The sequence below is a fragment of the Haliotis rubra genome, unplaced genomic scaffold (genome assembly GCF_003918875.1).
Source record: "Haliotis rubra isolate DU_JTF1 unplaced genomic scaffold, ASM391887v1 Scf386, whole genome shotgun sequence".
NCBI classification, from domain to species: domain Eukaryota; kingdom Metazoa; phylum Mollusca; class Gastropoda; order Lepetellida; family Haliotidae; genus Haliotis; species Haliotis rubra.
The window spans coordinates 467,624-491,264 of NW_025767064.1; the positions used below are offsets into that span (position 1 = coordinate 467,624).

The following is a 23,641-nucleotide window of genomic DNA, read 5'->3' on the forward strand; positions in this document are numbered from 1 at the left end:
ATTATTTCCATTACATCTCTTCTCATTGCTTTGAAAATATTAAAGTATTGGCGTAAAGAAATGAGAATATGTTGAATATCCAGAGAGAAACTGACTGATTCCATGTGGATAACTACTCAATCTGCCCAACATTTATCTGTGCCAGCATCTGTGACGGGGTCAGCGACACAAGCCATATTGATTCTGCTTACAGTAGATACAGGGCAATATATGCAGCTGGGAGCTATGTCATGAACATTATTGCATGGTATGGCAGGAATTCTAATATCGGACATTTATTGTATATAATCAGGTATTGTCATGGTTGCGGTTTTGCTGATGGAATTAGCAATTATAATATTTGTTTCTTTTTCCTGGTTTTTATTTATTCTTAAAATTTATGGTTATGGATCAAATGAAGCCTAAAGCCCTGTTAGCCTCTTCTGATACATAATCTGGGTATTTGTTTACATTAACAACAATTTAACACAAACACACTCACATTGGTTACTATGTATATGCAGAAAAAATTGTCAGTAGCATGTTTCATAGAAAATAAATGAAAAATATCCCTTGTTCTGGACAAGCATGATTTTGATATTTGGCCATATTACCAAGACATCATCTGCAAGGACCATATATCTACCTTAGAAAAGATAATACTGTGTTCATAAGGTCAGCATTGCTAGAAAGATTTCACAGTGAGAGTGTTTTTAAATGTTAAGTGTGAATTATGTTATGATAAGTTTTGCAGTTCCAATCAAGAGAAATCAATATTAAACATGTTACTGAATATATAGATTTGAAAAACGCCATGGAGAGTAATGTGATTATACAAATCTGAAAGTTAAGATATCAGAAGATAAGTTTCCTAAGCTGAGCTATTCCAGGTCTTTGACCTATGTCACAGTGACCTTGCATCCGACAGCTAGCCCCAGGCCTATACTTTCAGTGCAATTGTCCTTCCATATTGATAAATTGATAGCAGCAGAGATAGGGTGATCTATTGTGAAGTACAAATATACTTATCATGCTTATATGTGGCATCCTGGTTAACTGCCAGCGCATGTCTGTTTGACCTGGGTCAATCCATGTACAGTCACTGTGTAGCAATCCTAACACCTACCATGTATCTGTGCTTGTATATATTATGTAGCAATCCATATACCTTCTGTGTCCCTGTGCCATTCTATATAATGTTGAATAACAATCCCAGAGGTACAGATAAGCTGCGTATCTGCATAAATTACGCAAATATTTAAGTGAATACTCAATTCCTATTAAGTCTATTGCGTACAAGTACGCTTGAATTTTTGTAAATACTCAATTAATTCGATCTTACATGTGTACATTTACAAATGTGAAATCTTAGCTTGGGTACTGGTAGATAGATAAAATAACTGAGGTATATTGAGAGGTTCTATTTCAGCACATGAACTTGGAAACTTGCAGTCTTTCGTCATCGTTTCTCTTGTTACAGATCAACTATATATATAACAAACACGTAAACCAACATTTAAATTTAAATATATTTTTACAATTAATGGAAAATGGCAAAATACCCAATTGAGTTTGAGTGAGGTGGGTACAATTTATTTGGTTACTCAAAGGAAAATTAGGATACACAATTGAGATTAACACAAGCGGTTACATAACTCAATGACCCAAAAAGTTATCTGTAGCTCTGCAATTCACTGCATGTATGGGGGCGGTTGGGTAGCCTAATGGTTAAAGCATCTGCTCGTTACACTGAAGATCTCGGTTCGATTCCCATGTAGGGTACAATGTGTGAAGCCTATTTCTGGTGTTCCCCGACTGTGATAGTGCAGGAATATTGCTAACAGCAGCATTAAACATTACTCACTCACTCATGAATGAATGTTATAGATAATCAACCTCGAGTTTTTTCAGGCTATTCACCAAGATACTCTTTACTTTTAGGATAGCAAACAAGCAATATTTCATTCCTAACATCATTCTCATTTTGTACACATTCAGTATGCTCAAATCCATATTGAAAACAGTCAACCTAATTAGACTTTGGCACAAACATATAGGTTTTGAAATTATTGAAATTAACATGGGCCTGATTGGGTAAGTGCAATGATTATGTTGTTGTGCTGCAGATCCAGTGACCTAAGTTCTTTCCCAACAATATGTTAGACCTATTCTTGGTGACCCTTGGCAAGACATGTCTGGAATGTTCCTAAAAGCAGTGTAAAACCATCCTGATTACTGTAAACCTCATTCTAACAGGAAGTTGATGGGTGGCTAGCAACAGATGTCTGTCCAGTCCGAGGTCAGGGCAAGCTCTTGATGGGGGACCATGTCCAGGGTGTGAGAAACTGTCCAGGCATTGTTCTGTGTACTCTGTAGTAACAGGTCACACACCTGTATGAATAGGAGCTTGGTTTTCCTTTGTAACAGCTTCAGCTGGGTTTTGCTAGGGCTGGCAACGTATCATAGAGTAAAGAATTGTGTCATGTTGACTTGTTTATCATACCAGTTTGTAGGAAAGCAAGGGGCGATGGGTAGCCTAGTGGTTAAAGTGTTGGCGTGTCACGCTGAAGAACCAGCTTCAATTCTCCACATGGGTACAATGTGTGAAGCCCATTTCTGGTGTCAACTGCAGTGATATTGCTAGAATATTGCTAAAAGTGGTGTAAACCATACTCACTCACTGTAGGAAAGCAACGAACTCACTATACTCGAAAACTCAGCATATCAATGGCTGTGTAACATCATATTTGATTTGCCGAAAATGTAAAGATATTATCACAAGAAGGTCAAACCCGACAAGCAGCATTTCTACCATTATGTGAAACTGATCAAATAACCAAATAACCCTGGGGAGTATTTGGGTCTCTGTATTTAATTCTTATTTTCTGTGGTGCAGTGACAGATTTGAGGTGTAGTATTGACAGGGTGACATGTTGTAGTGGTAGGCTGGCCAGGTTGCACTCTGATAAAAGGTGGCAGGGTCCTGTTGATCCAACTCAAGTCAGGAGACATTAATATGACATGGGAATAATTAGTCTGTCTGTGTCCCTTAGCCAGGAGGAATAGGACAGGGGTTGTTATCTTTATTTGACTTGACATGACCTTGTCAAAAGTAACAGGAGCTGTCGAACTCGAGGGCCGATGTTTGTGAACTTGATGGTGTCATAAGGTGAAACATGGAGAACTTACATAAGCAGTGTTTAAGATTATAGGGGTTCTTATCTCTGCTGGTTAGTTACTTTAATGCAGCGAGCCCCTAAAACTTTTAACAGTGTGTTTTCATGCAGTGTAGTTGTTTTCGACTTCGACTAACGCTTAGTTTGTGAATATATAATTTTGATAGTAACAAATAAACCCATTTAAATTGAAAAGGAGCCCCAGTGAGAACCTGAACCTGATGAAATCTAGACTTGCTTCATTTTGGGCTTTAGCATTGCAGGGAGTGCAAGGCAGTAGGGAAAATAAGGTGATTCAGGGACTGTGAGACAGACTGTCTTTTACTATTAACATAGGACTTTAGATGCTCATATGAGTAGTTTTCATTCACAAGTTTTCATTCAAATTGCACTTTGATGGATTTCTGTTGGTATTCAGTATAGTTTTATTCCCTTTGGCCCAGACTTATTACCCCTATGAGTAGACCTTGTTGGATAATTCTGCTTACCATTGTATTTGTTGATGTGTAAGTAACATGTCACATAAACTCACAACTGTGATCTTAGAGAATAACCAACAAGTTATGAGAGGTTAGGTAATTTACGTAAGTGATAGTGTTGATCCTGAGCCTTTGGCTGGGGGCCTTACCATTCAATCACAAGTGAGGCATAATCCATAATTCCATCTTCTGTTTTGTATGTGTATTACTTGATGACATTTGGGGGCAGTGGGGTAGCCTAGTGGGTAAAGAGTTCGCTCATCACGCCGAAGATCTGGGTTCCATTCCCCACATGGGTACAATGTGTGAAGCTCATTTCTGGTGTCCCCGCTGTGATATTGCTGGAATATTGCTAAAAGCGGTGTAAAACTAAACTCACTCACTCACTTGATGACACTTGGAAAGAGAAGATGAAGATAACATATCATGATATCAACCCGAAAATCGAATTTAGGAGAAAATAATCACACTAACAAGAAGAAATTTGATATTTAAAATAAGGGGATAAAAATCAAAAGTACAAAAACATATGTGGAGTAACAAGAGAAAAACAACTGAATAAATGAAGTAATGAGAAATGTGTTGTTGTTTACAAAACTAAAGCTGCTCACGGAAGTGTCACCATTAATCTCAGGGCTCCAGTTAACTTTTGGGGGTGTGAGTGTACTTACACATCATATTGCAAGTGGAGGTGTACTGAGAATTTTGAAGGAGTACTGACATGTTTTTTGTGTGAGCGAGTTGGTGATGTGGTTTGTCTGGACGATTCATTCATCACTATTTCCAACCATGTATTTGTATTTGAAGACAGCGTGAGAAATAACTGGAGCGACCGTGATGCGCGAAATGTCAGGTCCGACTGGATATAAATAGGAACAGTGTAGTTTTTAGCCAATCGAAAAATAGTGATGCATATCGTTGCATGGCAACACAAGGGATTCCTACTGTCAGTGTTTCCTCATGTGTCAAATCGTGTTTCGCGAAAAGAAACTTGACAAGTGTATATCGAAATAGATTTCCATTTGCACGATAACGCACGGAAATTAAATGTTGGACGTACAAAGGTATTTATGTGCGTACAGGATGCGCTTTGAAATCTTATATTATGTCGTACTTAATTGATTTTGAAGTACATTATGCCTGTACACCCCGTATCTGTAGCCCTGAATCTCTCATATCTCACAGTAGTATCAGGTGTTTAACTGATATTGTTTGTTTCAGCACAAAAGTGGCCTCTACTCATGGTGATCATACAGTGCGTGTGACAGACATCACATCTGGGAAGTGTACACACGTGCTCACCGGCCATCCCAGGACCCCTTGGTGTGTAGCCTTCCACCCCTCCTCCAATGAGATCCTGGCATCAGGCTGTCTTGGGGGAGAGGTCCGAATCTGGGACTTGCATGTAAGTATCAAATAACGAACCAAGGCCGAAGATTTGAAAAACTACATGTACTATGAGCTTGATATTATTCAACAACCAAAATGATTTTGATTATTTTTTTCGAAAAACAGTGGGTGGATATATTTCCAGACCAGTAGCTGATGTAATAAAGGTGAAACAAGGGGCACTATAAGTTGTTCACTGGTCACGAGGCTCAGGCTCAGGCTACTAACATGAAGTACCAAATGAATTTCACAGTTCGGCATTTCCAGCGGGCAACATAGAAAATGTTACTTGCTTGTAAGCGGGGTATATTGACTGGCTCAGCCAATCAGAAAACGACATTTATGTGCGAGGTGAGATAATGGAAGATGTGACTGTTTTGTCGCATAGGGCTTTCTGAAACCTCTTTGGATCATGAGAAAATATAGTGAGATGTCTAGGACAGTTTTAGCAGTAATGTGGAAGAATCAGGTGATCTTGAACTTCTTTGAGTGTCATTTTAGAAGTTGGGTAGTACAATTTTAACAAACTTTATGGATGGCAACTTCTTTTATTTCGTGAGTGCAACATTTCGATACAGGTTCTTGTATCATTGTCAAGCAGTGAATCTGTATCGAAACATCACACTCACTTAATAAAGCAATTGTCATCCATCAAGTTTGTCAACTTTCTTCTTTTATTCATGTACTTGAGGGGCTGTGGGGTAGCGTGAGTGGTTAAAGTGTTTGTTCGATCGCCACCGAAGACCCGTGTTTGATTCCCCACATGGGTACAATATGTGAAACCCATTTCTGGTGTCCCCCGCCGTGATATAGCTGGAATATTGCTGAAAGCGGGTAAAACCTAAACTCACTCACTCACTCACGAAACCAAACTCATGTACTCTTGAATTTCCCAAATGTCCCTGTTGGCTAGTGTATTGTGTGTTGTGTTTCAGGGAGGGGGCAGTGAGGTATGGCATTCCCCCACCAATGGGGTGATAGCATCACTGGCATTCCACCCCATGGACCATGTGCTGGTGTTTGCTACTGGCAACACTGTGTACTTCTGGGACTGGAGCCAGCCAGAACCATTTGCATTCTCCAGGACAAACTATGAATTTGAAAGGATAAGGTGGGTACAATGTAGGCTATGTTAATGCAGTATTCATTTACTTCACTTTGCTTTTTGTTTTGACTATAAGATCATGATAGGTACTTTTCTTTATAAGTTGATGGATAGAGATGTAACACACCCAGATCGGCTCTTTTACTTTAGAACGTCGTCATATGAGTGAAATATTCTCAAGCACGACGATAAACCCAATTTCACCTCACCTTTTACTTTAGAGGTCTACAGGTCAAGTTACCATAAGCTTTGATAAAATGTATAGTTATTCTGCTGGTAACTGGTTTGTAGGGTGTTTGAATGCTCTCCAATGAAATCAAAATCTGACTAATTATTGTAAACCAGGGGAAAAGTTAAATAAAAAGAGACGAAAAAGGAAAACAGTTACTAAATACTGCTCAGACTGGATAGAGGTCCTAGGTTGGAACAAGCTCTCCTTTGTAAACATTAGAATACTTCAGAATAATGTCAAAATAATACAAGTAGCTGACAATGAAGAACTTATGGATCTTTGCAAAGGAAATAAAACTTTAGTTTTGTTTTAACTTAGAGCAAACTGCTTAATACTTGTTGATAGAAATATCAGCTTACACATTGCAACATTTCATGTTTTGTTATTCTTGACGTTCTAATTAAATGACATCTGTGTTTGCAGATGGCTTCGGTTTGATCCTCTCGGCCACTACCTGTATACAGGCATCGCAAACAACACCACTGTTCACCGGGAGGAACCAGGCAATGTCCTGCACATCAAGTAAGAGTGGAGACTGGGCTACTGATGTATACTCCAGTCAGCAATGTCACAGCTATCTCATGTCAGCCTGGAAATATGTCTTGATGATCAGATCACCAGTCCTTTAGACAAACATGGGATACAGGGCCCTGTTCCACAATGAGATCTCAGCACAAAGACCAAAGTAACTTTGGTACTTGAACTTAAGCGTTGTGTGGAATGGGGCCTTTTGACCAGTTCACCTCAATACTTGATGGTGTTTTAATGCTGGAATTCCATGAGTGTATTGCAAGAGCTGCAATAGCATCTTCATATCCTGATAGGAATAACTGCTCGATTTTTGGTTTAAGGCATCATAATTATGTCTGATGTTTTTGAAAATGATTGCATAAAACAGTATGAAATATTTAAAGCACAACTTTCTCTGCAGTGAAACAAATGGTCCACATCCCAATAGACTTCAGCAATATGCCAACAGGAGGCGGTATCAGCAGGTTATTCAGCGTTTCCATGACTACCAGCAGGAAAGGCTACGTAATGCCCACAGGGGCGATGAAGGTATACAAGAAGCACAATGTTTGAATGTACTCTACGTGATTTTGTGTCCATAAGCTGCTTTAATTAAGCAAGACTTCCAATTTTGAGAATGCATAATTGTGTACAAGGCAATGTTAGTTGAAGTGGAGCTACTGTCTGAAGGAGAAATACCTTGGAGAGAGACTGATCAGTTAAATTCATACACTGTAATACACTTTTAATCTTACTCATACTTTCACTTATCGATATGGTTGTTATCCCGCGCAACAACGAAGTTGAGGGGATATAGAAACGAGTTCCGTCCGCCCCTTCCGTGTGTCCGTCACGCTTTGTCCGAAGCATATCTCCTAAACTATTCATGATAGCTTAACCCAACTTGGTACACATGTCAACCATGATCCCTAGATGTGCCTTTTGGGGGTTAGACCCAGATATGAACTTTATCTTTTGCGGTTTCCATGGAAACGTGACTTAGGCTGTGGCTATGAGGATGTCATCTTGTCCGGAGGAGATCTCCTAAACTATACATGCTAGCTTTATCAAACTTGGTACACATATCAAGCATGATCCCTAGATGTGCCTTATGGGGGTTAGAGCCAGATATGAAGTTTATTTTTTGATGTTTCCATGGAAACATGACTTAGGCTGTGACTATGAGGATGTCATTATGTTGCATTTCCATGGCAACAAGTTAGGCTTCAACTGAATTTGGTGGTAGTGCTCCTTTCTGGAGCAGATCTTAAAAACCTTTCAATACTCTCCTTCCACTTTGCTATATACACTCCAAAACATTTGACATAATCATAACTAGTAGACATATTCATGAAGAGTATTTTGCCATTGCGGGGGATATTGATGACTTTGTCTTCTTGTTTTATCAGTAGTGGTTATGCACCTAGTCATTTCTCTTTTTCGTCCTTGAAATGGGTTAGAATGGGTCTTCAACAACCCATGCATGTCTGAGAGGCAACTAACGGATCAGGTGGTCAGGCTTGCTGACTTGATTGACACATGTCATCCTACCCAAAGATTGATGCTTTAGCTGTTTATCACTAGATTGTCTGGTCCAGACAACAAAGAAAAGAACATTTCTCTTATTCATCAGTTTTAACAAAATAAAATAGAGTGATGATTGATATGAATACACACTGGCACAGATATTAGAACACAGTCTGTGCCCTAAAAACTTCTGAGCCTTCCATAGCTTGGGTCTTAGCATAATTTTCGGGTGATTTTCATGTTACTTTGTGGACAAGAATTAGCTGAGCTCGACTCAGGCTTCTAGTGGCTAAAGTTATGAACTACGGTGACACATCTCTGAGTTCCCATATGGTAAAACCGCCTCCGTATGTAGTGGTTAGAGCGTTCGCCCGGAGAGCGGAAGGTCGCGTGTTCGATCCCCGACCGCGTCATACCAAAACACGTTAAAATATGGTACTTGTTGGTCCCTGCCTGGCGCTTGGCATTAATGGGTACAACAAGGATTGGTCAGCTTGGAGTCAGTATACTGTGTCTGAGTGGGTTATTCATGCTTCACTGCGGCATGGTATCTCAGTTGGCTAGCACTATGAAACCAGCTTAAGTCTGGGCTAGTACAAGCAGGCCCACATACACACGCATGCACGTCGTCATATGAGCGAAATATTCTCAAGCACGACGATAAACCCAATTTCACCTCACCTCACCCATATGGTAAATAGAAATTATGGAGTTTGGCTGTTGTGTACTCAGTAATAGTGATATATCTGTATGAAGAAGCAATGATTTTCTTTATGTCATTCCAGAAAGCAGCATGGATGTTGACAGCTCCAATGGGAGCTCCAATTCTTCTTCTTCCACAGAGAGCAGCTCCTTACTAGGGAGACACTATTCCTCACAGGTTGAGCAGAGACTCCGGCGAGCAGGAAACTATGCCTCCTCCATCACAGAAACCACCAGGCATGCTCGGGACATTGTATCCAGCATTTCCAGTCGACGACGGAATAACCCCTATCCCCTTCATGAGCTGCGTAGGTTCACAACAATGCATAGTCTGCAGCCTGGGACATGGAGTCCTCCACCCAGGGTATGGCCTTCAGTTGAAGAGGAGGATATGGGAACAGCAGGGTCAACAACTCCTCCACAGCTGTCTGAGATGGCTGAAGTTGGTGCTCAACGGCCCTTGTTAGTGCGACCTACTACTAGTGCTAGTGCTGTTCGTCCTCCGTTATTCCCACATGATTACTCCCAAGATAGCAGTGCCATGTCTGTGAACTCTATAAGAAACTCTGGTGGTAGTAACTGGATGAATCTGAGAAGGATTGGTTCTTCAGATTCTACCCTCCTACGTCTGGAGCTGGCTCTCGAACAATGAGTTTTGGTGCTAATCTGAGATCTGGTCTAAGATTTGAACACTTATCTTCAAGCTCCTTAAGACCAGTCTCAGGACCTAATAGTATTGTGTCTTCCCCTTATGTGTCTTCTTTAAACAGACTTCGCTCAAGACCTTCTGGCAGTGCGTTCCGTGAAGTCCCTCGCACAAGCCGAATGACTGAGACAAACACTACCCCTTCCTCATACTCTTCTTCCCATCCCCCTTGTGCAATATGTAGAACTCTGAACCCCAGCATAGCGAACAGCAACAGCCAACCAGTAACAACTACTAGTTCTTCTACAACAGGTCATCAGACAACCTGGTCCTTGCCTACTGTAGTGCCGACCTCAGCAGGACTTGCCATTCCCAGAAGTAGGCCCAGTGTGGCCTCCACTAGTAGGCTGCTTAATATGATGATGTTTCAACACAATCGCAACTCATCTGAATCCACTGCCGATCAAACTTCTCAGTCTTCTCGTAACTCAAATTCTCGCAGCCAGGAGAGGACTCCCACGACAGATGGCACTAGTCAGACCAGCGGAACCATGGAGCTTCCTGAGTGTTCTGACCAGGGCACAGATGTCATTGGTCTCAGTGAAGATGCTCGGAGATCAGTTGATTCTACAGGAATAGAGGACTCGCCACATGAAGAGGATGAAGCTATGACTGAGCAGGACTCTGTGATGGAAAGTGTAGAAGGTTTAGTGGAGGATGAGTCTGACCAGGCTGCTGGTGCAGAGTCACCTGGTGGAGCTGCAGGACATGATGACATAGGAAATGTATTGGAAGATAGTGATCATAACAACAACCCGTCTCAAACCACTTCAAGTGTTCTTTCTAGAATCACTCGCGACCTTCCTGCAGATGGTTCTCGGCGAGAAGATTTAACCTCCCTCACAATAAGATTAGAAAGACAAGTGACGGAACTGGATCGTAGGATCACTGCCTTGAGGGAGAGGTTCACGGAAAGACTGCGAGCTTTGCATCAAGATCGGGACAGAATTCTCAACCTTCGAGGTAGAATCTCCAACCAGTCTTCTCCTGAAGGTACAGAGTCAACACCAACAGTGACATCAGGGCAGGCGTCACAGCATGTTCCTCTCATCACCATCACCAGGCCACGAGACCAGGGAGATTTTTCTCACACACCATCTGCCTATAACAACTCTACACCAGGTCAGTATACCTGAGAAACGTGTCCATTTTATTAAGTTCAACTGTTAAAACATCTACTTACTTATATCTTTATGCTATTAATGCTAAAAACATCGCCAGATGCTAGTGCCAGAAAAATGCCTTTTGGTTTCACCTGCAATATTGTGATGACATGTCAAAACGCAGTTTGTACTTTCATTGGAATACAGGTTGGAGGGATAGAGTTACCTGCCCTTGGTTAGAAATCTGCTAAATAAAAAGTGCATCAAACCACAAGGTTGGGTTGGTGGTGTTCTATAACCCCATATTAAAACACTTTGAGGACAAGTATTATACCATTTTATTTATATTATAATGAGCATAATAACATCATGTGATTATTTTGTCATGTCTGTTGGTAATGCTGCTAATTTCCTTGAAATAGATGATTGTAAATGTTAGAGTGATTTGTGTTTGTGTAGCTCGAGGAAGTGGCCAAAACACACACCTTCTTGAGATGTTCCTGAGAGGAGACAGCCAGCAATCTACTGTCACTCAACCCCCACTACCACCTCCAAGTGTTTCAAGGTAACTTTTCCACAAAAGCAATTCCCAATTATACCATCTTTTTTTCTCTATTGGGTTCCCTGTAATATATTCTTATGAGCATATTGCTGAAAGCTGTTGCTTGTTTGAACTAACGTTATTATTATCCCTGCAGTGTTCGTGTGACTCCATCACGAGAGGATGCTTACCAGGAAGACCGGAGCTGGCATGCCCTGCAACAACGCCACCTACACCCTCACTACTCGGTCAGCATCTTGGATGACACCCTCAACAGACCAAATGATGCCCTTCATGCTGCCATCAACAGAGCCATAGCAGGTGTGTGATACAATACACTGGTTGCATTTTCCTAAAGCTGTTAAAAATGTGATCTTCAGTGGCCATAGATGCTGCTGCTACTGGTATTCCTAGTTGCCAGGACTGTCTCAATGTTCTTGTGAATAGAGTGTCTGCCTAGAGCGTGGAAGGTCATGCCATCCCAATCTCATGGCAGTGTGTGAATAGAAACTAGTAAATATCCAGTCGGGCCAGTAAATCTCCACAGTCACTGGGATTGGGTGGTCAGGCTCGCTGACTTGGTTGACACATGTCATCGTATCCCAGTTGCGTAGATCAAAGGTCATGCTGTTGATCACTGGATTGTCTAGTCCAGGCTTGATTATCATTTACAGACTGCCACCATATAGCTGTAATATTGCGTATTTTATACCAAAAAAGAATCAAGCAACTTTATACTGTACCTGAGTGGGGTATTCATTTAAACTGTGGTATGGTATTTCAGTGGGCTAACACCCTAAGCCAGCATATGCCTGGCTAGTAGAAGCAGCCTTTCACACCATCATGTCCATGCACATCGCTACAGAGGTGCAACACTATAGAGATGTGATATCACTATAGAGGTGCAACAATCGTGAATGTGATATCACTATAGAGGTGCAACAATCGTGAATGTCATATATTTTTACCCCATCTGAAGATCAGCTGGTTGTGGGTTGAATACCCTGTTCCTCCTGATCCGTCAGTGATCCGTGTCGAAAATAACATGACCGTCAAATGCTCCTTGTTATAACCCTAATGGTAAGACATGAAGGTTTATGGGGTTCTTTGATTCAAATAGTGCAAGGGGTAATCGGAAGAAGTCAAAGAGTCTGATACTTTTCAATCAGTCATGGGTTCACTAAAGTGATAAATGTCCTGAACATTTGTCCATATATTGTGCTTTAATCTGAAATTAAACTGGTATGCTTTGATTTTATATGATTGGGATGCTGTTTCTGCACTTTTAACTCACTAACTTTTAATACGATAACTTTCTGTTGATGATTTATACCATTAAATGTGGTTCTGTGGATTAATTCTCTTATAGTTTATGAGATTCCAACTTTACTCTCATTGTAAATGTTGTGACTTTTGACATTTTGTAAAGCAACAACAGCAGTTAAACTGTGTTAAGGTGAAATCAATTAGGTTCAGATTATTATATACAGGGCTCCAGATAACTTTTGGGGTTGTGAGTGTACTTACACATCATATTGCAAGTGGAGGTGTACTGAGAATTTTGAAGGAGTACTGACATGTTTTTGTGTGAGCGAGTTGTTGTGGTTTGTCTGGACGTTTTATCGATCACTATTTCCAACCATGTATTTGTATTTGAGGAGACGTGTGAGAAATAACTGAGCGACTGTGTGATGCGTGAAATGTCAGGTCCGACTGGATATAAATAGGAACAGTGTAGTTTTTAGCCAATCGAAAAATAGTGACGCATATCGTTGCATGGCAACGCAAGGGATTCCTACTGTCTGGGTTTCCTTATGTGTCAAATCGTGTTTTGCAAAGAAACTTTTGACAACAAGTATTTATCCGAAACAGATTTCCATTTGCACGATACGCACGGAAATTAAATGTTAGACGTACGAAGGTATTTATGTGCGTACACGATACGCTTGAAATCTTATATTGATTTTGAGGTGTACATTACGCCTGTACGCCCCTTATCTGTAGCCCTGATATAGTTTTTTGGCTGATGATAGATGGTTTTGATAGAATCTTTATGGTGTTGTGACCATCTGCAGATTATATTGAGGCATTCAGTGTATATAACTGCTTTTATATTTCATAATTCATAGGACATGGAATGAACATTTCAGGAGCTTTCATGGGAACAGGGGAGCCTGCAGTGGCAAGTAACATCATCCCACAGACACATCGCATACAGCGGTGGGACTTCACCAAGTGTGAGATCCCTGACATTAGTCAGTGTGAGTACATCACACCTCCTCCACAGACATGGTGTCCTTCATACTGTACACATTATGTTGACTCTCTTCCTTCATATATACTGTTTAGACAGTGAACATCCTGATGTCATTAATGTTATTAGAAGTTTCAAGTATGAGCATCTATCATTTGAATGAACTGCTGTTGGAACGTAACAGTCATCCATAAATACAATTGATAGTAGATATGTGACTAACCAGAAATGTGAACATTTTGATTTTGCTGATATAACTGGAAGAATTCAAAATTTCATGAGTCTTCATTTTATACAGTACACATTATGCTGACTCTCTTCATTGATGTATATTGTTTAGACAGTGAAATCTGATGTCGTTAATGATATTTGAAGAATCAAATATGAGCATCTATCATTTAAATGAACTGCTCCTGAAGCCATCCATGAACACAATTGAGTAAATATGTGACTCACCTGAAATGTGAACATTTTGACATTTTCACTGATGCCTGTATTTTCTTGTAATTCCAGCGAAAGCCAACATAGTGGTGCCTCACTGCAAGCTTCATAATGATGCCAGTTGTGATATATCTCAGGATGCTACCTTCCTTGCAACCTTCGTCCCCAGTCACCGTGGTTTCCTGATGACAACATCCTGGCTGTCTTCTCATTGCATCCTGACTCCTTTGCTCAATGTCTTTTTACTAAAAGTTTTGGTGAGTAAGAATGTCAGTTGCAAAGTGTTTTGAATAAACTTGAACTATATGCAGAATCCAGCTATTCCCTGAAACCAGAAATATGTTAATTTTTAACTAATCCTGCACTACTTACTTCCTGCACTTATTGCTTACGACTCGAAACATGGCTGTGCCAGACGATTGATGTTGAAAAGCGTAGACTGTGATCACTTCCTGGTCTCTGGTAAACATCCATCTGCACGCGCATGCATCACCGGAAGGTGACGTCAGCCACCTCAGATTATTGCTTTTCGCACGCCTCGCAAGACGTGTGGTTTGCCAGCTCGACTGTTTTGTATCCTATGAATTTGTGTTTATTGATAATAAACTATCTTTTGGGTACTTTCCGCTTGTTCTTCAGAGAGTGTAGGTATTACCTTTCTGTTTCGTTTTTCGTAGTACTGTTGTAGTGATGGTGTTTGTGATAAACACGGTATCGGTCACTTCGCCATTCACAGCCGTGGCTTTGATGTATTCGTACTGGCTTGTTCTTGGCTCATGCTTATATGTTATACTATCATCGTATATTATTATTAAGCCTTAATTCTGGTCTCCAGTTTATGTCAGTATTTTGTGAGACGTTGTTATCATTTATGCTGTTCTACCCCGTTACTATTATATTGTTTCATCGTGTGTTCCCCATTACTATTGTAATGTTTTTGACCGTGTGTTTGCTGGGGTTTTCTGCTATGTTGCAGTTTCTATACGGCACACGCTGTATAGTTTGTAAGGCGGGGTATCTCATAAGTGCCCTCATTCACACTGTGTGAATTGCGCTTTCCCTTGTTTTTTCACACAAGTAATGTGCTAGTTGTGCTTACTTAATTAATAGGTCAGGTCCAACACCGACGTCGCCTGTGATAAGCATCCAGATACTTGCCACAACACTGATGTCCTCTAGCTCTAGGGCGTCTGGCGCTCCGTCTCCTTTCTCCAGGTTGCTGTTTCCAGCGTGTCCTTGGCAGACGTCTTATTCCTGATGCTTCAGATGCTTGCGCCGCGCGCTCAGAAGTCACTGGATGTTTCGACTCCCATTTGACTTGACCTAGTTAGCAGGGCAGTCTGGTACAACAGCGCCTCTGCTGTTCATCACTGCAGCGCCTAGACTGCGCTTCTACCACATCGACTACGACCTCGGCATTCTCCAGTCGGTGTTAGCGCCTCCCTTGGAACACCAACCTGTTATAGCGTCGTTCCTGTCTACAGGGAATGTATGATGCATCTACCTGATCCAGCCCCTATACGGAGCTTGTAAAGCCATACTTACTCCCTCGAGCGCCTGTATGGGGTTTCTACCAGATCCAGCGCTTGTATGACACCTATAAACCATACTCCCTCCAGCGCCTGTATGGCGTTTCTACCAGATCCAGCGCTTGTATGACGCCTATAAACCATACTCCCTCCAGCGCCTGTATGGCGTTTCTACCAGATCCAGCGCCTGTACGGCGCCTATAAAAACAATCCTCACTCACTCAAAGCGTCTGTCTGGCGTTCCTACCTGATCCGGTGCGGTTCCTACCATCCTCACTCCTCCCAGCTCCTCCAGCGCCTGTCCGGGCCTACCAGATCCAGCCCATCCTCACTCACTCACTCACTCAAGCGCCTGTCCGGCGTTCCTACCAGATCCAGCCTGTATGCGGCACCTATAAAACCATCCTCACTCACTCAAGCGTCTGTCCGGCGTTCCTACCAGATCCAGCGCCTGTACGGCACCTATAAAACCATCCTCACTCACTCCAGCGTCTGTCCAGCGTTTCTACCAGATCCAGCACCTGTACGGCGGCTCTACTGGATCTAGCACCTATAACATCATAGTGAGTGGCCTATAAAATCATACTCACTCACTCCCTCACTCCCTCACTCCAGCGCCAGATTGAGCATCTATATGAAGTAACATACTGTGTCAGCGCCCCCACATCTTCAAGAGTTCGGCAGCTGTTGGTTGCACCACTGTCTCCGCTGACCTCTACGTCGGCAGACGGACACATCTTGCCCTCGAAGACTTCAACTAATATGGTACCTATACCGGGGGTGGCGTTTACGCACTCCCTTGTCTTGAATTCATCAATAGGGCAGCCCAGGTGGATGAGGAAATTAAGCGCGTGACAGTGTTTCTTCTTACAAGGCACGAGACTCAAGGGATGACGGCCCTTGATTTGGAATCCACACGGATGCTACTTCCTATCTCAACTTAGCTTCGGCTATTAACACTGTCTCTCAAGACCTGACAGAGATGAATCCGTACAGGATCATCACCTCCCTTCTATTTGCATGATGGCTTGGTAGTGGATGGTCCTCACTGTCTTTGGCGAACACTTACAGGCAGTTCTCGCCAACACAGGTGTTATTTGAGGTCAAGGATTTTCCAGTTAGGATTCAAAGTTTCCGAGGAATCTATTTCACCAATCCTAGTCCTTGATTTCCATCTTTAATAACGAGTTCGCGAACAGTGTGTGACTTTACTCACAGGGAGATAGCGTTGACGGCCTTCCAGCAAGTCAAACATCCCTCATCACATGAATCCAGTACCTACTATAGCCTCGAGGCCACACTGTTAGGTGGGCTTGGAATCAGGCGCCGGTGCGTGGTAGGAGACGTGGTGACAAGTCTCACATCAACAAGAGAGGATATGAACGTAGCTGCGACCCCTTCAAGGGTGACGGAAGCAGGCGGGAAAGAAAAAAATAAAATAACAAATTCAAGATCCACATGACTGGACACTCCCTCATCTACTAGGCGCTTGTATTATTCAAACACCCGTACAATGGTGACGATTGCGTTCTGACGTAATTGGTTATTTCTTGGGTGTCCATACGTCACAACATATGGACACATGGGTTCCGGCACCTCATAGTTCTGCCTCTACGGTGTGCCTGGTTCCAAGGTTTACCTTCGACCGGGAGTACCTGCTTAGTGCAGCAACAGTGATAATTTGGTGATTTCACGTGGGCTCTCCGCCATATTGCGTAATTTGCATGTGTCCACCCGGGAATGACAGGTGGACGTTCGTCAACGTGTCGGCCTCCTGCCTCACTTACCTCAGTTTTTTTGTCCTTTTAGTGGACTCACCCTTAGATGTCATAGGGGGAGTCACCTTGACTGAGCGAGTTCTGAACTACATACGTTTTATGTCGGCGCCCCCATGCATTGGCGCCTCCGTGCAGAATTGAGGCACCCATGCACTTACTAGATCTGAACCAGAGGTTGGTTTCAAGCGTCGAGAGCTCTTCTTCAACTAGCCAGATGTGGAAACATCCTAGTGCATCCTCATCCCATGCCAGAACGGTTCAATTAACACACTGCATCTTCAGGCAGCATTGTGCGCCAATTGCTTTTCAGCCAGAGCATTGTTACTGCTTTGCTAACGAACATTGGACTTCCATTAGGCACATGTATAACAAGGGGCAGTTGTTTGAGCAGTTGTGTTGCCGCGAAGCAGGATCCGCTGAATGTATTCCCCCCTGTTAGCAGTCTCCCTGCTGTATTTTTACAGGGAAGGCATTTCAAGAGGGGCATGGTTGCCACTTCTGTTAGTGGCAATTCCCTTTGTTTTGGCAGTCCCCATTGACAGGAGCTACCGTCAATGCTTCGCTTGTTTAGCACTTGAGTACCCAGGCTGCAGTTTTGACCACCAACCAGGAATCTCAACACGGTCTTGGATCGCCTACGCGTTTTGTCTTACAAGCCACTCACGAACACTTCCCTTGCAGACTTGCACAGCAATAGCGACAAGGGTCATGCGCTTGGTGTTAATTGGGTCAAGTTTGAACAACACCGTCATGGTTCTGTGCCTCTGGGTATTTGATTGGGATTTCATCACTATAACTATAGTTGCCAGCGCGAAATGATTGATAGTTCTCTCTTTCGCCTTTATCGTCTGTTGTCGGCATTGACGACGTTCCTGTGTTACTTTTGTGTTCAGCTTATGTACTCAGTTTGTACATTAAGCGAACCCAAGCCATCAGAGACATGTAAGCAAAACCACAAGTGTTTTGTGGATACGGAATACCATTATTCATGTGTATAATGTGGCTGGTCTGGTTTCCCCTACATCTACGCCATCCTCATGTACTTCGTACACTTGCCTGGACTATGGCACTTCACAGTAACAGTACAGTGGCATTGATAATGCATGAGTGTTTCTAGACGTCGGACACAGTCTTCGCCAATCAGTATCCACACCACATGTGTCCAATGCTTCGGACCATTGGTGCCAGACCAGCACCTCACCAAGCCCCTACGGATATCACCTCATTGTTGTTCGCCACGAAGCACGACGATGTCGTGTGGGGAATGAGTTGTTTTGAGAAAAACAACTGGGTATGTCAGTTAAGGAGTCACACTTGAATAGATTCAAGTCCATGCTTTTTACTGCATTCCCTAAAGCTAATAACGCTTTAAAACCGTGTGGTCTTTTTCCATTTAAGCGTACATGGCTTATATGCGAATTGCCACTGAGATATAATCCCTCTCTGCCGACCTTTCTTCCAGATTCCACGAAGGTGCCTTCCTTCATGATATTTCTTCCCACGAAGCACAATGACGCCGTGTGTGAAAAGAGTTGTTCCGAGGGAAACAACAGGATGTCAGTTAAGGAGTAACACTTGGAAAAATACTTTTTACTGCATTTCCCTTAAGCTAATCTTGCTTTAAAAATCGCATGGTCTTTCCATTTAAGCCTGCCTGTCTTATATGCGAATTACCACTGAGAGATAGTCACTGTTTTTGTTGACTATTCTTCCAGGTGCAACGAAGATAACTTCCACCATGCTTTTTCTTCCCATGAAGCACGCCGACGCCGTGTGGGAAGAGAGTTGTTCTGGAACAACTGGGTCTGTCAGTTAAGGAGTAACATTCGGGTTAACTCAAGTCACTGCTTTTTACTGCATTTCCCTAAAGCTTATAACGCTTTAAAAATCGTGTGGTATATACCATTTAAGACTACGTGTCTTATATATGCGTATTACCACTGCCTGATCGTCACTCGCTGTCCGCTTTAGGTGCCACGCCTGTTTTTCCACCACTGCGGCACGTTTGATGACATTGACCGAGCTGTCTTTGTTTACCTTGCGAGGCGATCCCCGCAGATGACACACCCTCCATCCTGCCTGTCAGATAAATGTGCAGGAAGTAAGTGGTGCAGGATTAGTTAAGAATTTAGTAAAATCTAAATATTTTAAATATTTGTATACTTATCCTGCACTACTTATGATAAGGGCCCACCCTGCGCTTTCAGCTACCTCCCCTCTTCGTATTCATCTGTGAGATTTACGGCAATAATCAGAGGTGGCTGACGTCACCTTCCGATGATGCGTGCACAGACGGATGTTTACACGAAACCAGGAAGCGATCACAGTCTACGCTTTTCAACATCAATCTTCTGGCACAGCCACTTTTCGAGTCGTAAGCAATAAGTGCAGGAAGTAACTAATATTTGGGATTACACTTTCTTAGTAAAGTACAGATACTAGTACTTTCGCAAGCACACAAAGTCAGCTGCCTAGCTGGCTATTAGGTGCTGGCGATTAGGTGCCTGACTCTGAGGGTGTGGGTTCGAATCCCGGATGGGACTCAACCAAAAAAGTACTAGAATCTGTACTTTACTAAGAAGTGAGTGAGTGAGTGGGTTTAGTTTTACACCCCACTCAGCAATATTACAGCTATATGGCGCGGCGGTCTGTGAATAATTGAGTCTGGACAAGACGGTTGGGATATGATGACATGTGTCAACCAAGTCAGCGAGCCAGACCACCCGATCCTGTTAGTCACCTCTTACGACAACCATGGGTTACTGAAGATCAATATTCTAACCCGGACCTTCACGGGTACTTTACTTTGAAAGTGTAATCCCAAATATAACATATGTTACATCTGACCACTTTCTAAATGGCATTGTGTAATCAGAAATGATGAAGTTTGTGATATGTTTTGAACTTTTACAGGGCCCAATGCTATATCTGTGAGCATGTCTCCACGTAACCAGTGTGTGATGGTAGGACTTGCTGCCAAGAGACTTTCATGGGTGTTCACATCTAACCAGGTATGGGACAGCAACTCACTTGGAATAATCCAGACTATGTTTCCATTGTGTTGAAATGACCTTTGCAAGGAATCCGACCATTTGTTCTGAATCTGATAGGTTAAATGTAATGCATGAAACAATAAATACACTAACATCAACAGTAATATTAAAGATACTTCCTGACTTTGTGCACTGTTCTGGTCTGTTACAGCTGGTTGCCCAGGTGTATAAACTGGATAAGAAGAGTGCCGGGGAGAACTCAATGAGGGTAAGACTGTTGCTAGGGTTACTCACAGACATGTTATTGTGTATATTTTAGTTTGAGTATGACTTTTATTGTTATTTCACAAGGGACAGATAGGCCATAATTCTGAGTTGAGTAGGTTATTCCTTATGTCATACATACTCTACCTTTCTTAATAATGAAGTAAAACTAGTCTCCTGATCAGTGGAGACATCAGCTCAGTCGGTTCATGACCGGGGAAGGCTAAAACCATGATGCTTCTCGGTTCAATGAGTGTAGCCTTCACGGTACTTCCAATGCAATGTTATGGCTGAATGAACATGGCGCGCCTCATTCGGAGGACCAAAACCAAGTTCATACAAAAACATTTTAACATTACGTATCCATGATTTATAACCATTATTTCCTATTACCTCCCAAGTTCGCTGTATACAGCAACTGTAGATGATCTGGCATTGAACATCAGAACATTTCACAATACCCCCACACTTCACCATACATCACAGTAGAGGTAACAAAAGTGTCGAATAGTTCACACAAGGTTTTCAATGAAAAGTTGTAACAACTGACATTTTTAAATAAAGCATTCATAGCTTTGAGACCTTTGCTTGCTAGAGTTCTATAAGCTCGTGTAAAGGAGCCTGTGTAAGAAACCACTATATTTCCTCCGGTCGAAGCACTATATTTCCTCCGGTCGAATCTTCTCTCCTTTACGAAAAACCATAATTTTACTTTTGTCTACATTAATGTTAAGGCTCCAGTCTGTGCAATAATTGGAAAGTGTATTAAGTGATAGCTGTAAACCTCCAGGTGATTCGGATATGAGCACCATATCGGGGAATCCGAAATATACATTTTAGCCTTCCCGGGACATCTGAAAAATAAATTTTAGCTTTTCCGTCACGACACCGCTCAGTCAGTCTATTGTTAAAACAAATAAACTTAAAAGCAGCTGAAGTCAAGAAAAATTAATTACATCATCTTTAGTTTGTTGCAACAATTCTCTATGACTTCAGGTTGTTACAAGACTGCTTTTCAAACATTAGGAATGAGTTGGCCATTCAGCATAATGTTTAGTTAGAATTGCTAGAACAAATTGCACCAATTATCCATTACCTATGGTTGATACTGCTCCACGTTTCATAATGTCAGAGGGGCGGTGGGGTAGCCTAGTGGGTAAAGCGTCCGCTCGTCACGCTGAAGACCCGGGTTCGAATCCCCACATGGGTACAATGTGTGAAGCCCATTTCAGGTGTCCCCCGCCGTGATGTTGCTGGAATATTGCTAAAAGCGGCGTAAAACTAAACTCAGTCAGTCAGTCAGTCAGTCAGTCATAATGTCAGACATAACTTGCTGTGTATGTCACTGACATGACACCTGTCATCTTCAATGATTTTCAGGGATCCTTTAATATAATATTCTTTGATATTTTGACTTTTACATCCAGTGGAATCTTGTTCATTGGATAATCAAAAATTGGTTAGATTCTTGTTTTGGTGTTTTATATCTACTGAATATTTCAGTACGTCTGTGGTATATTTCACTACATATATAAGCATGTCAGTGACAATTTGTATAGAGTATTTATGGGTATATTTCACTACATATACAAGCATTTCAGGGACAATTTGTATAGAGTATGTTGGTGATATCTTTCACTACATATATTAGCATGTCTGACATTTTTTACAATGTATTTCAGCATGTCAGTGATGTATTTCACCCGTGTGATATGGACATCCGTACACATGTGAGTGTCAACTCGGCCCGATGGCTACGTGGAGTTGGGGAAGGTTTGGTGTATGGCACCAACAGGGGAGACCTGCACATCTGTAGACATGGGTAAGTGGCGGCTTTTAGGCATGCGGTTGGCTACAACAATATTAACTGAATTGTGTTTGAAACAATTTGTTATGGAAAGTTAGTCTGTTTAGATACTGTGTTTTGTTCAAACCGTGATGCAGGCTAACTCTAGAAGGAAATGCTAGCCATGACCCATTGGCTCCCTGGGTGAGGGCAGGCTGATCAAATGACTCTCACATAACCACTGCTAACTATATAACTATAGAAGGAAATGCTAGCCATGACCCATTGGCTCCCTGGGTGAGGGCAGGCTGATCAAATGACCCTCACATAACCACTGCTAACTATATAACTATAGAAGGAAATGCTAGCCATGACCCATTGGCTCTCTAGAAGGATGTGAGGGCAGGCTGATCAAATGACCCTCACATAACCACTGCTACTATAAAACTATAGAAGGAAATGCTAGCCATGACCCATTGGCTCCCTGGGTGAAGGCAGGCTGATCAAATGACCCTCACATAACCACTGCTAACTATATAACTATAGAAGGAAATGCTAGCCATGACCCATTGGCTCCCTGGGTGAGGGCAGGCTGATCAAATGACCCTCACATAACCAACTGCTAACTATATAACTATAGAAGGAAATGCTAGCCATGACCCATTGGCTCTCTGAGTGAGGGCAGGCTGATCAAATGACCATAACCCATTGGCTCTCTGTGAGAGGGCAGGCTGATCAAATGACCATAACCCATTGGCTCTCAGTGAGAGGGCAGGCTGATCAAATGACCATAACCCATTGGCTCTCTGTGAGAGGGCAGGCTGATCAAATGACCATAACCCATTGGCTCTCTGAGTGAGGGCAGGCTGATCAAATGACCCTCTCATAACCTTTCTGTGCCAGCAAGATTTTATCAGTGGATGATTGAATATTTTCTTTTCAGAGTGAAGAAGGCAACTCTTAGAGCTTCTGGTGGACTTCGCCCATTGAGCGTCTTAGGATACTGTTACGTGGGCCTTTTCCTGCAAGGGTTGGAAACTCCTTACCGACCAGACAGCCTCCGGCCTGTGGTGAGGTCAACATCAACTGGCATATAAACAGTCACAGGTTAGGCCCGTGATCCCTCGCTATTCATCATTGGGCACAT

At 42.3% G+C, this 23,641-nt stretch overlaps 1 protein-coding gene across 1 annotated transcript in view; it reads left to right on the top strand.

Moving 5' to 3' along the window:
• LOC124286542 overlaps positions 1-23,641 on the top strand; it is a 45,264-nt gene that overhangs the window by 19,386 nt on the left and 2,237 nt on the right. The window contains 15 exon segments of the mRNA XM_046722907.1: positions 4,856-5,039; positions 5,959-6,134; positions 6,784-6,882; positions 7,292-7,419; positions 9,183-9,747; positions 9,750-10,927; positions 11,368-11,473; positions 11,607-11,770; positions 13,600-13,710; positions 14,217-14,318; positions 14,321-14,401; positions 20,365-20,462; positions 20,656-20,712; positions 22,391-22,530; positions 23,438-23,466. Coding sequence (XP_046578863.1) covers positions 4,856-5,039; positions 5,959-6,134; positions 6,784-6,882; positions 7,292-7,419; positions 9,183-9,747; positions 9,750-10,927; positions 11,368-11,473; positions 11,607-11,770; positions 13,600-13,710; positions 14,217-14,318; positions 14,321-14,401; positions 20,365-20,462; positions 20,656-20,712; positions 22,391-22,530; positions 23,438-23,466 — 3,218 coding nt within the window.